General features: G+C 36.0%; 1 protein-coding gene across 3 annotated transcripts; it reads right to left on the reverse strand.

The window, feature by feature from the left end:
- Positions 1-3873: 3873 nt before the first annotated feature.
- Positions 3874-17747, reverse strand: LOC143467977 (sushi, von Willebrand factor type A, EGF and pentraxin domain-containing protein 1-like). Of its 3 annotated transcripts, none has more exons than XM_076965082.1 (23): positions 17202-17735; positions 12074-12220; positions 11796-11825; positions 11410-11604; positions 11143-11340; positions 10787-10978; positions 10430-10648; positions 10146-10352; positions 9841-10032; positions 9346-9537; positions 8931-9149; positions 8565-8762; positions 8269-8460; positions 7654-7845; positions 7312-7494; positions 6851-7045; positions 6513-6713; positions 6000-6431; positions 5572-5862; positions 5320-5465; positions 4903-5071; positions 4697-4799; positions 3874-4614 (listed from the first exon to the last, which is right to left on the reverse strand). In XM_076965082.1, the coding sequence occupies exons 1-23, from the start codon at positions 17266-17268 to the stop codon at positions 4398-4400; spliced, it is 4377 nt and encodes a 1458-aa protein (XP_076821197.1). In that variant the 5' UTR covers positions 17269-17735; the 3' UTR covers positions 3874-4397. The 3 variants fall into 3 exon arrangements, 2 of the variants coding, with proteins under 2 accessions (XP_076821197.1, XP_076821227.1); XM_076965112.1 differs by lacking the exon at positions 17202-17735 and adding an exon at positions 13359-13491 and having other exon boundaries at positions 3875-4614; XR_013118967.1 differs by lacking the exon at positions 3874-4614 and having other exon boundaries at positions 4903-5031; positions 17202-17747.
- Positions 17748-17929: the final 182 nt, after the last annotated feature.

Raw genomic sequence — 17929 nt, forward strand, 5'->3', positions numbered from 1 at the left:
GATGAAAGGTGATAATGGCTTGATCATTAGAGCTACAGTCAAACTATGTCACACTATGTCAAACGACAATAGACCTAACAGCTTTAATTCTCTCGGCTATGCGCAAGAACGTCATCTATACATTAGCATGTCGTAAAAAGCTAGAAGAGCGACAACAACAGCTTGACATGCGCCATCATGTGTCGTGTAAGTCATGAAATTTACGTGTGGTCCCAAATAACACGTAATAGTTCTTTGTTTAGCGATGTGTTAAACTTTTATTCAGATTTTACTATGTAGCTCATTTTACCATGTTTTAATTGTCTTTGCCTGATCTGTGCGTGTGTTGTAGTTTTATCACTTTGCATGTTTTTTCTTATCTTATCAAGCATTCTTACGTCTTAGCTGGAGCCCGGTAACCTATCATAAGCCCTGTTTATGTTAATCATGAGGAGCGGTTCACTCTTGAAGAAGAATCGGTCTGCTAGGAACGAATGCAATAAAAACGTTACGTTTCGCTTTCAGCGACTTCAGATTGTCCAGGAAGAAAACGTGATTAGCCACATATCCGAGCATAGGTCAAGTTTAACGTCATATTTCGCATGGGAAAGATTTCCTTTTGGGTCTTTCTTAAAGTAATTAATCAAGTTATTTCCAACTAGTCATTTCAAGAAATTCAGCTTTACTTCGGTAATTGCGTAATATGGGCAAAAAAGTGGTTATAATCTGACTAGTACGTGCACTATTAACTTGACACGGAACTATACTTTTCAATGCAAGGACGTTCTTCAGGTAAGAGTCTTCATTTATTAACCACAGATCGCCGACTGTTTGCAAAAAAATTCATTGATTACACTGCCCAACAAAAAAACATTTTTTTTGAAGTGCCAGCGATGTTTCAACGGATTTAGGGTAATTTGAGGTCGCTGATTCCGAATTTGGCATTGGTTTTGCTGAATTGGTTCTAGTTTTCGAGATATGGTTATTTTCTTTATTTCAGCATTTTTCACTATTTCTGGCATTAGTGACAGTGTTTTAGCTATCACGTCATCGTTTGTGTTTAGGTTAAAACCTCAGAATAGACTCAATTGTGATTCTCATCAAATAGACCTGCCTTATTTGTCAATGTACTGATAAAAATGCGTTAATTTCTCATGATTTCTTGAAATATTTAATGCACTGAAGGAAAGAATCGCTGACCTTGATCAAGTTTGCTTCTTTTGAGTTGCAAGTGAATAAAACGTTAATCTTCTTAAAACTAGTTAGTAAGGCGACCGGTTGAGCACTGCAAAAGCATTCCCTTACATGCGTTTACATCAGTACCAGATTTACAAGAAACAGATATTGAGGAAAAGCATGAAATGAAACATTTACGAAGAAAGCTCTTTCACTGCGGAACAGTTCACACAAAAGGAGCTTAATGATCTTATCAGAGACTTTAACTTATCAAAAGAAGCATCTAAGGTTTTACCTTTCAGACTGAAGGAGAAGAACTGGCTAAAGGCGGATACAAAGATAACAGCTTACTGGACTGGAGAAGAGGAACTCTTTCCCTTCTTCAGTCAAGATGCAGACCTTGAATATTGAAATGATACAACTGGACTTCTCCTCAAAATGAAAGTCCTAGACTACAAACAAGAAGACTGGCGATTGTTTATAGACAGCTCTACCAGAAGTTTAAAATGCATTCTGTTGCATAATGGCAACTGTTATTCATCTCTGCCAATTGCTCATTCAACAAAACTGTAAGAAGAGTATGAAAATGTGAAATTAGTTTTACGGAAGATCTGCTATGCCGAGCACCAGTGGTCAATTTGTGTTGACTTAAAGATGGTGAACTTTTTGCTTGGACAGCAAAGTGGATACACTAAGTATCCCTGCTTTATGTGCTTGTAAGACAGCAGGGCAAAGACCCAGCACAGGGTAAAAAAGGCATGGCTCACAAGAGATAATGTGGAAGTAGGCAAAGCAAATGTGATTAAGGAACCTTTGTTTCAAAGAAAGAAGATCATTTTACCACCTCTCTATGTCAGGCTGGGGCTCATGAAACAATTTGTAAAGTCTTTATATAAAGATGGTGATTGTTTTAAATATTTTTGTAGATGTTTTCCAAAACTGACAACCAAAAATTGAAAGCAGGCATTTTTGATGGGCCTCAAATTCGCAAATTAATCAATGACTCAAATTTGGAACAAGCATGAACAATGTGGAATTCCAAGCTTGGTCTTGTTTTGTTTCTGTGGTGAAGAACTTTTTTGGAAACCACAAGGCAGAAAACTATGCAGAGCTGGTAGAAAATATGCTCGAGACCTACCAACAGGTAGGGGCAAATATGAGCATTTAAGTGCACTATCTCCACAGCTATTTGGAAAAATTTCCTGACAAATTGGGAGATTTTTCTGAAGAACAAGGGGAGAGATTTCATCAGGACATAAAGGTGATGGAAGAATGATACCAGGGCAAATGGGAGAAAAACTTGATGGAAGACTAATGTTGGTTTTTCAGCACGATTGTACTGACGTCCGCCATAAAAGAAAGTCATACAAAAAGCGATTCGCCATCAACTATATATAAAAACAGACTTATTACGCACTGATTGATTTAGTATTGTGATATTTATGCATTTGACTATATTACTGACTATTGTCCAAGTGTATTACAGTTGCCTGAGACCTGAAACCTAGTATTGCGTTATGTGTGACATGAGTGGAATTTCCGAAAGTGAAAAAACTAAATATCTCGAAAACTAGAGCCAATTGAGAAAAATGATTGTCATTTTCGAAATCAGCGACCCCAAATTAGCCTAAAATCGTTGTCAAATCCTTGGCACAAAAAATCGTGTTGACCAGTGTTATAAATCATTTTAATTTTTTAGTTTTTTCTAATTTTTCTGTAAACCGTTTTGTGCTTTGATGAAGTTCACCGATATAGGCTTAACTCAGCGATTATATTAAAGTCTCTCCTATAAAAAGATAATTTATCCTTCGTTAGCGACATTGTATGGTATGCTTGGCGGAAAGGAAAAGTTTCCCAGAAGTTTAGCAAAATCTGAAATCCGTGTAACACGAGTTGTGATCAAAAACGTAGTTACTGAATGATTAATTGACAACAAGCTGGCTAAAAGCCTACCGGAAATTAGTGTCGGCTTCATCCTAGACAAACTCAACAATATGCTAATTTGTGTTGGGATTTGCGTAATCTGGACTTTGCACAATATTCCAGTAAGCAGAGAATTTCTAAAACATTCTCTTGGCTTTGAGATCTAGTTTTGTGGTAAAGTTCGATCACTGGGATTATTATCATTTGAATGACTTAAAAATTGAAAATTATACTTAATTAGCAACAAGTTTCAGCAATTTGTGGGAAATTTTCAGAATACCGCAACAGACATCTCATTACCCACAGATGTTACAAAACTGCATGGTAATATGGAGTTATATGGTAGTTGAATGAGAATTTCCTTAAATAATTCATAAATTCATTTGGGTAACAAAATAGTGGCTGTTGCTTCGTGTTACATTGCAGTTTTTAATTGTATTTACCATATGCTTAGCCTATAGCCAGTTATACTATTTGATGTCGTTCAAACAATGCCGAAACGAAATTTATTGGTTGGGGAGGAATGTTACGTTGTTTTCTGATTGGTTTGTCCTGCCTTTGTATTTTCTACCTTCCATAAGCACTGCAAAATGTGATTACGCTTTGCCCGTTGTCAAACGAATGATGATTCTACCGACACTGTACTGCTGTGTAGATGTGCTTAGTTTTTACTGTTTTGAAATACAATCTGATATAATTAACTGCAGGTCACTTAGAACCAGCAACAAAAAAGGACGGTAACACACGCACTCTGTATTGCAAGTTATGGGGTAATTTTCACAACTTAAGCGAGTTAGCAAGGCCCAGCATATATAACCGACGCCATCCATGGGTGGTTTTACACTGCTGTCAAATTTTGAAACTACCTCGAGTGCATCAGACGTGTTACCTGGTGTTATTAACCCCTTGTAAAGAAATAATAGGTTTTGTATAATGTGTTTTCTATCTTCATAATGATTAATTTTGGAAGTTTACTCATGACAAAGTCCTTCACAAACAACATTTCGCTAGAGTATGATCATCCAAAACTATCATGTCGTCGGCTCATACCATAGAATATAAACCTAGAAAACTATATATGAGCTCAAAACAACAGGTATTGAATTTTTGCACATAATATAAGATGGTTCACAAGCAAGTTAAACAAAATAACACGGTTGTCAAAAGTAGAAGAAGAAAAATAATGCAATTGTGTCTTCAACGGTTTTTGATTCTTTGAAAAGTTAATATCAAAACAAAAATCAAAATACAATACTAAAATAAGCCATACTAGACAGCTGTCAAAATATATTTCCAAGTTTAAAGAGACTAAACGTAGTTCAAAACGAAGTCGAAGTTTGCTTAGTTTGTGGTGTTTTAGAGGTTTCAATAACGTTTTCACTAGAATCCACGTTTTTACTTGAATTCTCGTCTTTCCGTGGTTTTTGTGCAGTAGATTGAACACTCAGCTGCTTTAAGTACCCGGGTTTAAAAATATCAACCATCTCATTCCGAAAATCCCGTTCTCTCGCGCTGTAAACGATGAAGTTGACCAAGCTATGGAAGAGACAATTGATCATGAGAATGTCGAATACTCGTAACAAATTGCCCATATTATTTCTAGCTACGCCAAAGTTACCTGTTTGTCATGCTAAAGTAAAAGCAAACCATGTAGGGTTGTGCAATGTCGTCGCAATCCAAGTGACCAGAATAGAATAAAGAAGCCGCCACGACGATTGGAACTAGATGAAATAAAAATGTAATATACAACAACAAAAAAATTAAATCTGTTTAAAACAGGGTAGAACTAATTAAAAAAACGATGCTATATCGTTACACACTTACGCAGCGTAGCTGTGAACCCGATCTGCATAATTGCAATTGTTTTTAGGACTGTCAATTTTCGTTTGTTTCTGCGTTTGTTGGAAGATTGTGATTGTTTGGTACCAGTGTTATTCGACCTTTGATTACCAGCTGCATATACGAAAAATGCCGTGAACAAACAAGATGCTGTCTACAAAAAAGCAGAAACAAATTAGAAAAATATTTAATTTTTGTAAAACGGTATTGTTTTTGTAATTATTTTAAACGCTTAGTGTTATTTGTTTAATAGATGTTTTTAAAGATTAACACCAGCGGTATAGCAAATAAATAAGCATGTACGATCGAAATATTGTTTTTATCACTTCGTCATCAGAAGATAAAGCATGTTCATAAATGTCCATGCTAAAAGAAAAACATACATTTATCCAAGTAACTTACAAGCAACATAAATGGTAAAAGGTAAAATATTATCATAAACGTAATAGCAACTGAGTAATCCATGTTTGAAACAGTGCTTGTGATGGCAGGTTGATACAGAAACGTCGGTGCCAAATATGTGAAATGCAACTGAGTGGGAAACCAAGCTGACAAATAAATAACAAAGAAAAGAGGATAAAAGAAATCGTAGTTGCCTAAATTTTTGTTTAATCCTTAAAACGATTTAAAGTTCTTCAAATACTCTATGTTTACCTGGAACCGTTGCGCTTAAAAATGATAGGATCCACACTGCACCAAGACCGACATAAACAGATGTTTTCTTTTGCCATTTGTAACGTATTGGCTTAGCAATGGCATATAATCTTTCTCCTCCCATATAGACCAAATGAAACAGAGATGATGTGAGAGTGAAAAGAAAAAATATTCCTCCCACATAAGCTTGCGGTGATCCCTGCAATGCTGACTGTTGTTGGATAAGTTCTACTGGGGTTGAGTTCATTGTCCAAGTGAAGTTGAAGCTCACCACAACCAGGATTTGTATTCCTTGAGAAACAAAGCAAGTTCTATTTGAAAAGTTTTAGTAACTGAAAGCCATAAAACGTATTTTTTTCTCTGTTATGTATTTATTTACAAAATAATATGACAAGATTAAAATCAATTGTTCCGGCCATTTACAGTACCTGTCAAAATATCAGCTACTGCAAGGGAAAGTTTGCAAATGTCCATTTTGTTTGCTTTTTTCCGATTGAAGCGTTTGTAGCCCACCCATATAACCAAAGCATTGCCAAAAAAGATTGTCAAAGCAAAAAGCAAAACAAAAAAGAGGAAAGACACTGCTCGGCCCACACCACACGCTTCACATTCGAACAAAGTATGGTTGGAACATTTGAAATATATGTCAGGAGGAGATCCAACGCAAAATCCTGGATATCCACAAACACTTGTGATGGGAATTAAATCTGAACCGTTCGTTCTGCTCGCTGCCGTATAGTTGGTCATATTGGTAGAAATAGAGAAGTTTGGTTGAATGAAGTCGTTGGTTTTAGCGACATCCAACCTTCTCCGTGGTCCGTAAAATACGTACGTGTCGGGAATAAACAGGCTGAATGAAGCTTAATTTAAAAACATTAAGTCAAATAAACTACTACAAAATTCTTCTTGTGTTTTATCATACGTCTCAACACAAAACATACCATAAACACAACGTAAATCGAGGATATCTGGAAACCACCCATTTCCAAGACAGATACTGACAGGCGATCCAGTAAGACTTCCAGAAAAATCGCAACCATAGACTATGGCAGAGCCTTTTGCATAGAAACCATCATTGTCCGGAACAGGCTCATTTAAAATTAGTACATCGTTGTTTGGCCTTGGCGGTGCAGTTTTGCAATCTGGAGATAAGTTGGATTAAAATACATTTTTATGACTAGCAACAAGTGCAACTATATAAAACACTAGATTATTATGCGGCAAAATGTATTGATTTTTTATGAAGGGAAACTTTTATTTCTCATAATTGTTAACATACCAAGTCTACATTCTGGAAAGTTGCCTCGGTTCAACTCGAGACTCCATTTGTTACCAGCCTGGCACGTGCTCACAGCACCATTTGGCGCAACCATCCGCAAGTCATCTTTGCATTGGTATTTTATAGAGGCACCTTCTGCAAATGGAGCCTCACCAGAGTATTTTCCATTTTGTAAGGAAGCTGGGCTTCCACAACCTGGACTCAGAGCACATTTATTAGATGCCATAGTATATATGATCATAGTAGCCTGCACAGCGTTTTTCTGTCTGCATGAACTCGTACCACATAACAAACAGAGAGAAGAATGAACTTGTAGCTCTTAACTAAACGCAGCAGTTTAGTACTTTCCTCTAAGTTTTAAATTCTAATTTAAAAAATTTAGATAAGTTACATTAAGTAAACAATCATAAAGCAATTACTGATGTATCGATAAATAGCAGTAGGTATTCTTCAGTATTCACCTTGTTTTGGTGCTGTACATCGGGGAAGTCTGTTTAAGCTCCAAGTTCCATCATCAAGGCAAATGGTTATTGTAAAATCAGTGGTAGAAAAACCCGGATCGCACATATACTCAAAACTTTGTGATTCTGAATTTAGTGCTCGTCTAATTTGTGCGTTTTGTACTCGTGGGGGCGTGCTGCAGTCTACATGAAAATATACGTCTATGCCATTGAAAACATAATCACAGCCTAACGATAAACAATATCTACTGTAAACTTAATGCAGGACATAATAAACAAAATGCATCCATTAAGAATTTTTTTCTATTTGAAAGCAAAATTTTTGTTTAAAGTAATCCCTACTTTGCACACATGTGGGTAAATCAGGTAGCCACATCCCATTACTGCAATTTAATGTTGTACTCCCAATAAGTGTGGACCCTTCTTTACAACGGTAAGTTACGATGGATCCAAATCCAAATCCAAATGTATATCTAAATGGTTCATCTACAATTTCCAAACCATATGTTGCTTCTGGCGGTGATTGAACGCAACCTTTAAACATACATGCTTTTAGTTTTCGGCTTTGTGACCGTGCTGTTGAGGGGACTCACAACAATGCGGCCTGTGTTCGATATCTATAAGTGACGCTACCGGTGTTATGTCCTTGGGAAAGGTATTAACTATGTGTGTTCCTGTCCAGTGAGCTTGGTGAAAAGTTCTAAGACCGGACAATACGACATAAAAAAAAGAAAAATAAACGAATAAAAATATGAATGTCAATCGAAACTTGCACATAGGCGAGCTCGGTATCCAGCGCGTGAGTGATGAAAAACCATGGTCAAGTTTCAGTCGTGTAAACACTTTCGTCAGTTCGATGATAAAATTATCATACCACAAGCGCAACCATAACAGAGAGAAATTAAGTCAAGGTAAACTGAAAGAAGATGATTACTACACTGTAGTATTAATATTCACCACTGTTGCATATCGGAAAGATCTCTGACCCAGGAGTAAGACTCCACGTATTTTCTGGCAAGCAAGTGCTCATAGCTCCATTGGGAGCACTAATTTCATAGCCAAAATCGCATCGGTATGTCACGGTGTCATTATAATGTGGACCGACGAAGAAAAACCAACCGTTTTTCAGAACCGGTGGGTCCCCGCAACCTGCATTATTGTTAAAACAATTAAAACTTGTGTTTTTCACTGTTTGTTGAAGGGAATTTGTTTGACATTTGGCAAAATAATTTAAAAATTTTTCCATTTTCTACCTGAAGATGGAAGAGTACATGTTGGGAAAGACTCAGCCTCTTGAGCCCGAGAAACCCATTTTCCGTTGCTATCGCATACTATTGTTTTTGAAGGAGAAGTGGAAAGGCCTGGATTGCAGACATAATCTACGGCCCATGTTTCTACAGTTGCCAGAGCGTCGACAGTTGCATTTGCTACCTTCGGTGGTGGACCGCAATCTACATGAAATATAGAAAAACGAAACATTTACAAAGCAAAGTAAGTCGCAAAGATTGCAATCTGAGAAACAGACTTTAAGAAAGCAGTACTCAGGTAATGCAAGGTTTTTTCTCGGATGGGCAAGTGCAACATAAATGTTGACAACAATGTCCGAGTTATCAAAATACCTCGGTAGCAAAGCGGTGGCTCAGCCGATTTTCTATTGACCCTCCAATACCAATCTCCTTCAACACAAGTGAGCGTTGCATCCCTAACCAAACGATATCCCGGTTGACATCCAAAACCATGTTCGACTCCGTTGGAAAATGATATTCCGTCTTTGTTGCGAAGAGTTTCATCCACCAGTACTACGCCACCCCGAGGCAAAGTGGGCAGTGATAAGCAAACTATAACAAAAAATATGAATTTCAGAAAAGTTTCAAAATCATAAAATTATACAAGTAAGCAATTATGGTTTTATAGAATTCAAATTGTGCAGGCAAAAGAGAAAAATTATACAAGTATGGTATACAGACAAAAAATAACAGTTTACATGATTATATGCGTTAATTGAGTTAATTGATTGACTACATGCTTGTTTACCACGACGACAAAAAGGAAGCATTGGTGATTCCAACTCATTAATCCATTCATTTTGACGACAAACCACATAAGAACCACCAGGAGCAACCAACTCATAACCTTGGAAGCAATCATATGTCACAATGTTGCCTTCCTTATATGGAGGAATACTCACAGCAAATCCATTATTGATCATTGGAGGATTGCCACATCCTGGTAAAAGTTAATTTTAACCAGTTTTTTATACTCATATAAATGATGAATATACCGTAGGTATAGCACAATATTTCTAATTGAACCATAGTTAGTTATTGTACTTATAATGCAAATTCATCCATTTCGAGAAAATTTACGTGTATACAAAAAAAAGTATTTCTTCTTCTATCACCCTTAAGTATACAAGGCTGCCTATTGGCCAGTTTGTATCATCTCAAATAGAACTGATTGAGAAACTGATTTGACTTGATGTCTAATGTTGACAAAACGTTATTTAGAAATATGCTCAACTACTCTTACCGTTTTCGGGGATCCTACACAGTGGAAGTTGAACAAGGTCCCATGAAACGACATTTCCATTCCTTCTACAAGTGGATGTTGTTACATCATTTGTGGACAATCCTTCGTCGCAAATGTAATGAGCAATTGATCCTTCAATTGTTGAAAATACTCTCACCGTTGCGTTTGTTGCTTGTGGAGGATTTCCACAATCTGAGAAACAAGTAGAAGTAAAATATGAACTCTATACATACGATGCATATATATATATATATCTATGAATTAACTTATGATCAACATTGGTAAATGAACGATCAATGGTTCACCTGGTTCACATATGGGAAAGCTGGATGCACTTTCGTTCAAACTCCAGCGGTTTCCAGCAAGACAAGTGCTTTTTGATCCCGCAGGTGCGTTTAAATAATATCCACTGATGCAGAAGTAAGTAATGGTCTCGTGAATATAATGTACTTGATTGGGTTCACTTACAGCTTCATATGCTCCATTTATTAAAAGTGGAGGGTTCCCGCATCCTGGTCAATTTGAAGGGGGTGATTACTTATACACAAAAGCATCTCGTTGAAGAAAAAAACTTTTGTAATCATTTTACCTTCAGATGGTTCGATGCAAATGGGAAGCGTCAAATTGCCTTGAGGTTCAAAAGAGTGAAAACGTTCAGGTGCAATCTTCCATTCTCCTCCAATGCAGTAGATAAGTGTTGCATTCGACGTGAAAAGTCCGGGATCACAGAAAAACCGAGCTTGCGAGAATTCTCTTGTCGAGATTGGAAAAATGCTCGCGTTTGTCGTAGACGGAGGATTATCGCAATCTGTATCACAAAATGTAAGTTTGGAGGGTATATGGACGCATTTCAAACCAGACTGTTATGACGTTGCATGAATTACAAAAAAGCGGTTCATCTGCACACGTAATAGCAGCCAGAGTTTTCTTTTACAACTCAACCTACGCAATGGACAGAAAGGAAATCCACCAAGCCATCCAGAAGTTGTACAAGTGAATGTGTTTTGTACGTGCTTTGAAAATGGATCTTCGCAACCATATATCACTTCCGTTCCCAGTGGAAAAGTGTCTCTGTTAAAGATGTTTTCACTAGAAAGCAGTAATACGTCCTCAGGTGGTGATGGAGGAACAGAACAAACTAAAAAAATATATGAGATAACATTTTACGACTTTCATCCGAAGTAAAGCATTAATTAAACCTTGAACACTTAAAAAGATATATTGCCATTTGCGTTTTGCATGGCCCGTAATTTAAATACCGCCATTTACCTATACTGACTTTAACAATACTTATTTACTCACCTGGAAAACATGTTGGAAAGTTTTCGTCGTGGGTTTGCAAGCTCCATTGGTTACCAGGCTCACATCGACTGATAGAAGAAGCATTTGGGTTGATACATTCAAACCCCTCTAAGCAACGATAGGATATTGTTTCATTGATATCATACGGGGGGTCTCCTACTATATCGCCATCTAGCAGGAAAGGAGGATTTCCACATCCTACATCGAAATTAAAATTAAAACCAATGCTTGATGCATCAGCTAAATGTTGAAAATAATTTCACAAACCAGAATCAGGAATCGTGCAATTTGGAATGAATAGTTCAATATCCCACGACCCATTTTGACAAGAAAATTGGGTTGGGCCAGTAGCAGAGAAGCCTGGATGGCATTCATACTTTACTTTGGTTTTGACTGGAATGACACTGCTATTCACATCGAAAGACAGTTCACTGTTTGGTCCAGGTGGCGGTGGAAAACAGTCTAAAAACATATTCCAATTATTCTACGATTAAGAAAAAATTTGTTTTTGATTTTCATGTCTTTGTGTTTTCAATCTAATTAAAAGATGCCACTTTGTGTCATGCTTTGCTGGGCGTGTTTAACATCTTTTATCATCAGGTATTTTTATCTCAGCAATTATTCAATAAGAAAAATATAAAGTATTTGCTTACCTGCACTGGGAAAGGCGATTGGAGCAAAATCTGCGTTCATTCAAGGTGAGCAATAAAAATAGAAATAGAATTTAGATAGATTAATTCTTGTTCATTACAATAACTAAACATGTTTAGAAAAAACACATGGCCAACATATTATTGTATGCTGACTTTTTATATGTACCGCTCTTTTGAAAGTATTTTTTATTGGAACTTACAGCCCAAGACCCTTAACAAAACTAAAAATGTTTTTTAGATTTTTAAGTATACTTCAAGTTGAAGCAAAGTTATTATACCTATAGGAAGAACTGGCTGGATCCTTGGAGGTGGAACAGGGAAAAAGGAGAAAGGCTCGGCTGGAATAAGATCTAGTGGAAAGGGATTTGGAGGAATACGATCCAATGGTATTGAAGAAGCTGGAAAAGGTGAGCCGTTTTGAAGTTCTAGAGGGGAAACAAACAAGCGACTGCAAGTTGAAAAATGAAAACATAAAGCTAAATTGAAAGTTTTCTTTTTATTGTATACGTACATAAGAAATATCTTTGAATACGTCTAAGCAATTCATAAAAGGCTTAAGTAAAAGTAGGGAGCTTGTAAAAGATTTTTTTTCAAATCTAATGAATTGAATTAAAACTTGTGAACTTGCTTCTTTGTGAACGCCCGATAGACAGTAATATGCCGGCATGACAGATAATTATCTGTGCGATTATAATCGCAACTAAATGGGCTTATTTAGATGTGACATGTAAAATACAATGTGTAAGACCCATCGTAATGTATAATGTTACCTATCAATTTTATCTATGAAAGTGGGAAAAATGGTTCTTGATAGTTTTTATAAGCAAATCACTTTGAAAAACGGAATTGCAAGTAATTGAATACGATAGATCAAGTGTGTTTCGAGTAAGTTATTTTGTTTTTGAATGCAGAAGTTAATTAAATTTACCCCAAAACGTTTTGACAAGTTGTTGCAAAAATGTCACTGCCCATAATGCACTGCTCAGTCAAACACAAAGTTACGGGCACGTTATGAGTAGAAATTATTAAAACATTCTATCCACTACTAAATAGGAAAAATATCGCTGAAAGAACTTCTGAAATGTGAACACGAATGGGCCTGATGTTGTCGGTTTTCATGAACAATTTAATGCACCAAAAATCTATTTGTGTTTAAGCAGTTTTGGTTTTTCGATGTGGACCTATTTCTCGGAATTATCAACGTTTCTGCGTCAGAACAAAACATGACTGATAAGCATGACAACAAATCTCCTGTTAATCCACCATCTGTCTGTAAACTTTGCTTCTATACGAATCATCTTGAAAACATTTCTTAAAAATAAAATGATGGTGATTTCTCTTGTTGTAATGCCTAAATGCTTAGCGATTAATCCCAATTGTTGTGGAGAATTGAAATCATATAGCACAGTACAGATAACACAATTTGCAAACTGATGTCAAGCGCATACTTGAAGGAACTGTTCCTTCTCTCCGAATCTCCCAATTTTTATTTTATAAAGTCTCGATAAAAATTTAAGCAAATTCTTTCGCAGCTTTTGACATTCAGCTTTAGATAATTCTTACCTTGTGCTTTTGCGAGTGAAATCAATAATATGTAAAATAAGTACATTTTCCAAACAGAAAACGTACTAGTCTTTTTCTTCCCGTAAACACAGCCTATAAAATCAAATAACTTAATACAACAAACTTTAACACCGTATCTAGAAAGTAATTTGAATCGTTATGAAAACTTTAACAAGTTTTTTTATGCACCATAAAGTCTGTGGTTATAAACTAGCGGTAGACGAAAACTGTGCTCAAGCTTTATTTTTACAAGCGCTAAGGTACACGGAAATAACTTCGATAACTTGATACAAAAATTAGTAGATTACCCACGTCAGCGCACATCAGCATCCGGTTTAATTTACTGTGCTTTAATGTTTACATAAAACTTTGCAAGGTATAACTCGGCCGTGTTTTAGAAAACATTTAAAATAACGCTCTGTTGGGCGGTCGACATATAGAAGCGATTGTTGATAAATGCATATATATTATATGTATAATTATAAATTCTATCGAATCAGCCAAAAACGCCTATATAACAATTGAAAATTTTTTAAGTGTATGAAACGTACAAGGCATGCTCTTTTGTACCTATTTATAACTAGTTAAATAAGTTATATTTATCCGAGTTTGTGCTTGGGTAAATAACGTTTCAAACATTTGCAGAATGAAAATAGTTCAAACGTTTTGTCTATTATTTTCTTGTTCTGAGTATTAGTCATTTAGTCGTGCTACCAAATACGTTCTCATTTTTAGATATGTCTGGCGAGTACAGCCTCGCTACAGCAATTTGAAATCATAAAAGGAGATCGTGGAAAACATATGGAGAAAGCTTGCACAGGCAAACCGGCATACGGTCACAGATATAGGAACCGCCTGCCATTGTAGATACCACTAAATCACAGAATTGTTGGTAGCGCTAAGCGCTGATCTCTGCATGTTTACACATTGTATAAAAAGTGAGATTCGAACCCACGCCTTCATTCGGAGATTTCACGTGGGATTTCGATGTGAGCTCTAACACAGATATCAACAAATTATAGAATTTCAGTTAACTCTACGAACGCTTCTGGTTCGTTACGAATGGTTACGAACTGCACAATAACATACAAAACAACCTTATAGAGATTCAACGTTTGCTTTCTGCTCATCTTCAACAGTTTTTAATCAAAGTTTTAATTAAAGACTTGAAAGCTTTAGACCTACCAAGCAGCAGATCGTTTAATTGTAATCTTGAAGTTTTTTATGAACGTACGTAGTTTAATGCACAGAGGTTGAAAGTCCTGTAGTCAACGACAAAAAAGTTTAATTCATTTAAACTAATTGTCATGATGCCGGACTCCTCAGACTGCTCTACATTGTCTATCTTGTTTTGTTTGCCTCGATTTAAAAACACAAATACTTTTTAATACTTATACTGTAGAACATAATACTCATACTTTAATGCTTTAATACTACATACGTTAAACTACACGCTAAGCAAACAACTCAAAAACCAGTTTAACTGGTGAAAAACGTGAAATCCATCGTATAATGTAGAGGCCGCATTGTACCGATATAAGATGTAATATCGGTCGAACTCTGCGCAGAGACCTCACTGATGTTTTTAAACAAACCTTAAAGTATTTTCGGTGCTCTACTGTACACTCTCTGACTAGTTTTCCGCTTTTCAAGCATTTACGGAAGTGAACCACAGTCATCGAATGGATTCTTATAGAAAAATAAACTCAGATTTATAAATAGACTACACAAATTCAAATTAATAAAACTTGACGTAAAAACTGCGCTTCGTGAACATGCGCCTGATCACGTTTTTCTTTAGAAGTCTTTTATTTATAAACATATAACCATTACGCAGCATTGCATGAGGTCAGATAGCAGATAACGTGACATATGCCAATAACGTGTGACATGTGACCGCTTTTGCTCTTTACGCGCTTTTAGAATTTTTAAAACTTTTTTGTGCTTTTTTATAATATATAGCGTACAAATCAAACACCAACCATTTTACGGTCAACCATCGATAATTGTATAGGTAAAATAGTATTATAGAACTGTAATATATAACATCAAACTATAAATCGGGCAGTAACAAATGCTTACGTTTTGCATAACTCACATGAGCCAAAAAAAACTTCTAAAAGCTAAATTGTAAGAAGTTTGTTTGTGTATTTGATCGACGTCAGAATTTTCTATGAGTCTATCACAAGGAGTGTCGATTTCTGCGTAAAACTGTATCAAATAGAACACATTTTTATTTGTCATGGCTTGAAGTTTTTATTAACACAATTTTATTTGTCATGGCCTACAGCCCCTAAAGGAAAATTATAGCAATTGCAAGGCGAAATGTTAAACTCTTTCAAACTGCTAGTCTGCTTTTAGCCTAGCTTACTGACCCTTGCTGTAGTGCTTCCTAGTAAAACAACCTGGAAAGAAGAAGGTTTCCGTGACTAGACGTGATTAATTTCTTTTTTGTTTATTATATTACCTTTGGTTTGGTAAAACAAAGCCCTGCTGTTGCATTGAGTGTTTTTTACAGCAATTGTGGACAAGTTTTGGAGCGTACAGCTTTAAATCGGAATAACCAGACACTTTAGAACAAATAACTCTGTATTTTAATGTACGATGCAGGTAATGGAAAACGCGATTGAATATTTACGATGTAATAGAGTTCGGTTAGCTCCAAACGCTTGCTGCCTTAGCAGGATTGGGCCGAAAACCGGTGATGGCTACGGATGCATAAACTTTGGCGGTAGGCGATATGGCGCACACCGGCTTGCTTATATGCTACTGGTGAATCAGTCGCCCATACCGCTTACCGGCAAACTTCACGTAAGTTTTGTGCAGAACATTATAAGCCTTCCTTACCTGATGGCCTTTTCCATTTCAATTTCGACTCAGCTGAGCTACGTGGAACTGACTCCTTTCTTTCATAAAAGCGGTGACCCTTGGAGAACCTATGTCGCTTAGGATTTTTCTGAAATGGCATTTTGACCCTCGCTTGTAAGTGAAATTTTGATATAAAACATTTTGTGCGAAATGGTTGTTTTATAAGGGACGCATTTTCTGGCCCCATGGCGATAATTGCTTGTATTTGCTTCCCTGGCTATCAGCTCGTGCGTGATCTCGACTCAATTAAAGTGGGAGTAGCTGGACTATGTGGACTATCTTCAAGTTCTAGCAGACCAAATAAAACAAATGATGGACGCTTGAAAAGCATCACATCAAAACTAAAAGTTCAATAAACCTTACCCATCATACCCAGAGTAACAACTATCATTTTTATTTTTCAATAGCAGATTATAATTACTAAAACCTACCAAAATGATTGCTAAAAAAACAAATCAAAGGTTTATGGACCATTAGTTTGTAAATGTATACGATTTATACATAGATCAATTAATTATTTTTTTTATCATATTGCAAGGACTTCAGTTCAGAGTTATTATTCAGTTAAGTTATTCAGTTAAGAGTTATAGCACATAACTACATGGAACCAGTAAAAAAAGTCTTTAAGAGACCATTTTGTAAGCCCAATTAATATAGTCCATTTGCATGGGTTCATATTTTATTTATATAACAACTGTTTGACGCTTTCTTCGCTCGCCGCAGAGATAGATTCGAGCACTGTTTAAGTCAGAGCTTATGGCTTATCATTATGCCGTCACCAGCTATTGCGATTACCAAAAAAGGGTTACCCCAAATCAGGGCGCTGGTATCACCTACGTTTTACAAGTTGAATGGAAGCATTTATATAAAATAATGTTATTTCGTTTTATGCTTATGTAAAGCCTTAATAAAGCTTTAACTCTTTGTTTTGTTAAACTTAACAGCTCTCGACAGTCAGTTTTAGATGAATATTACCTTGTGCTTTGGTGAGAGATGACATCCATATCAAGAGACACAAATATGTTTGCCAATTCGAAGACATCCAAATGTTTGTTTTGCAATCACAGAAACTCAGTTAAAAATAGTAATATACTGCATCAGGTTACCTATAAAATAACTATAGAGGTATGTAAAGATTTACGATACGTTAGATTAAGTTCCAACAAATTAAGTCCCATATCACTACAAAGCAGCTTTAGGCAACTTAAAAAGCTAAAGGAAACTGAGGAAACGATCTAAGCCTTAAAGTTATCAATCTTTCATGAAATACAGAAACGTTTAGTCACGATTACCTAACATGAAAGCAAGTATACACTCTCTGTATATTATACGTCATCGCAACCATCCGATTTAAATGCTGATTGACATAAATGTTTACGCTAAAACTTCTTATGGCATAACTTAGTATACTGAATAAATATTAACACACTTTCAAGCAATTGTGCGATGAGAGCAAATGATGAACAAAAACGTTTACAACTCCAGAGGAATGTAGAAAATAAATTGGAACGGTTATGCTTTTTATGTGAATATGTTATTTCGCATAATTAAAATGTGTTATTTCGTTCTGGTTATCTTTGCTTCATCTGGCTGCGTTAGGTTTATACTTTTACTTTACTTCATTGCTGGGTCAGATAACAAAAGTTTAAATACATTTCAAATGAAATTAGGAAAGGTTGAAAAGCTTACAAAGTTCATACACA

Source organism: Clavelina lepadiformis, chromosome 1 (genome assembly GCF_947623445.1).
Source record: "Clavelina lepadiformis chromosome 1, kaClaLepa1.1, whole genome shotgun sequence".
NCBI classification, from domain to species: domain Eukaryota; kingdom Metazoa; phylum Chordata; class Ascidiacea; order Aplousobranchia; family Clavelinidae; genus Clavelina; species Clavelina lepadiformis.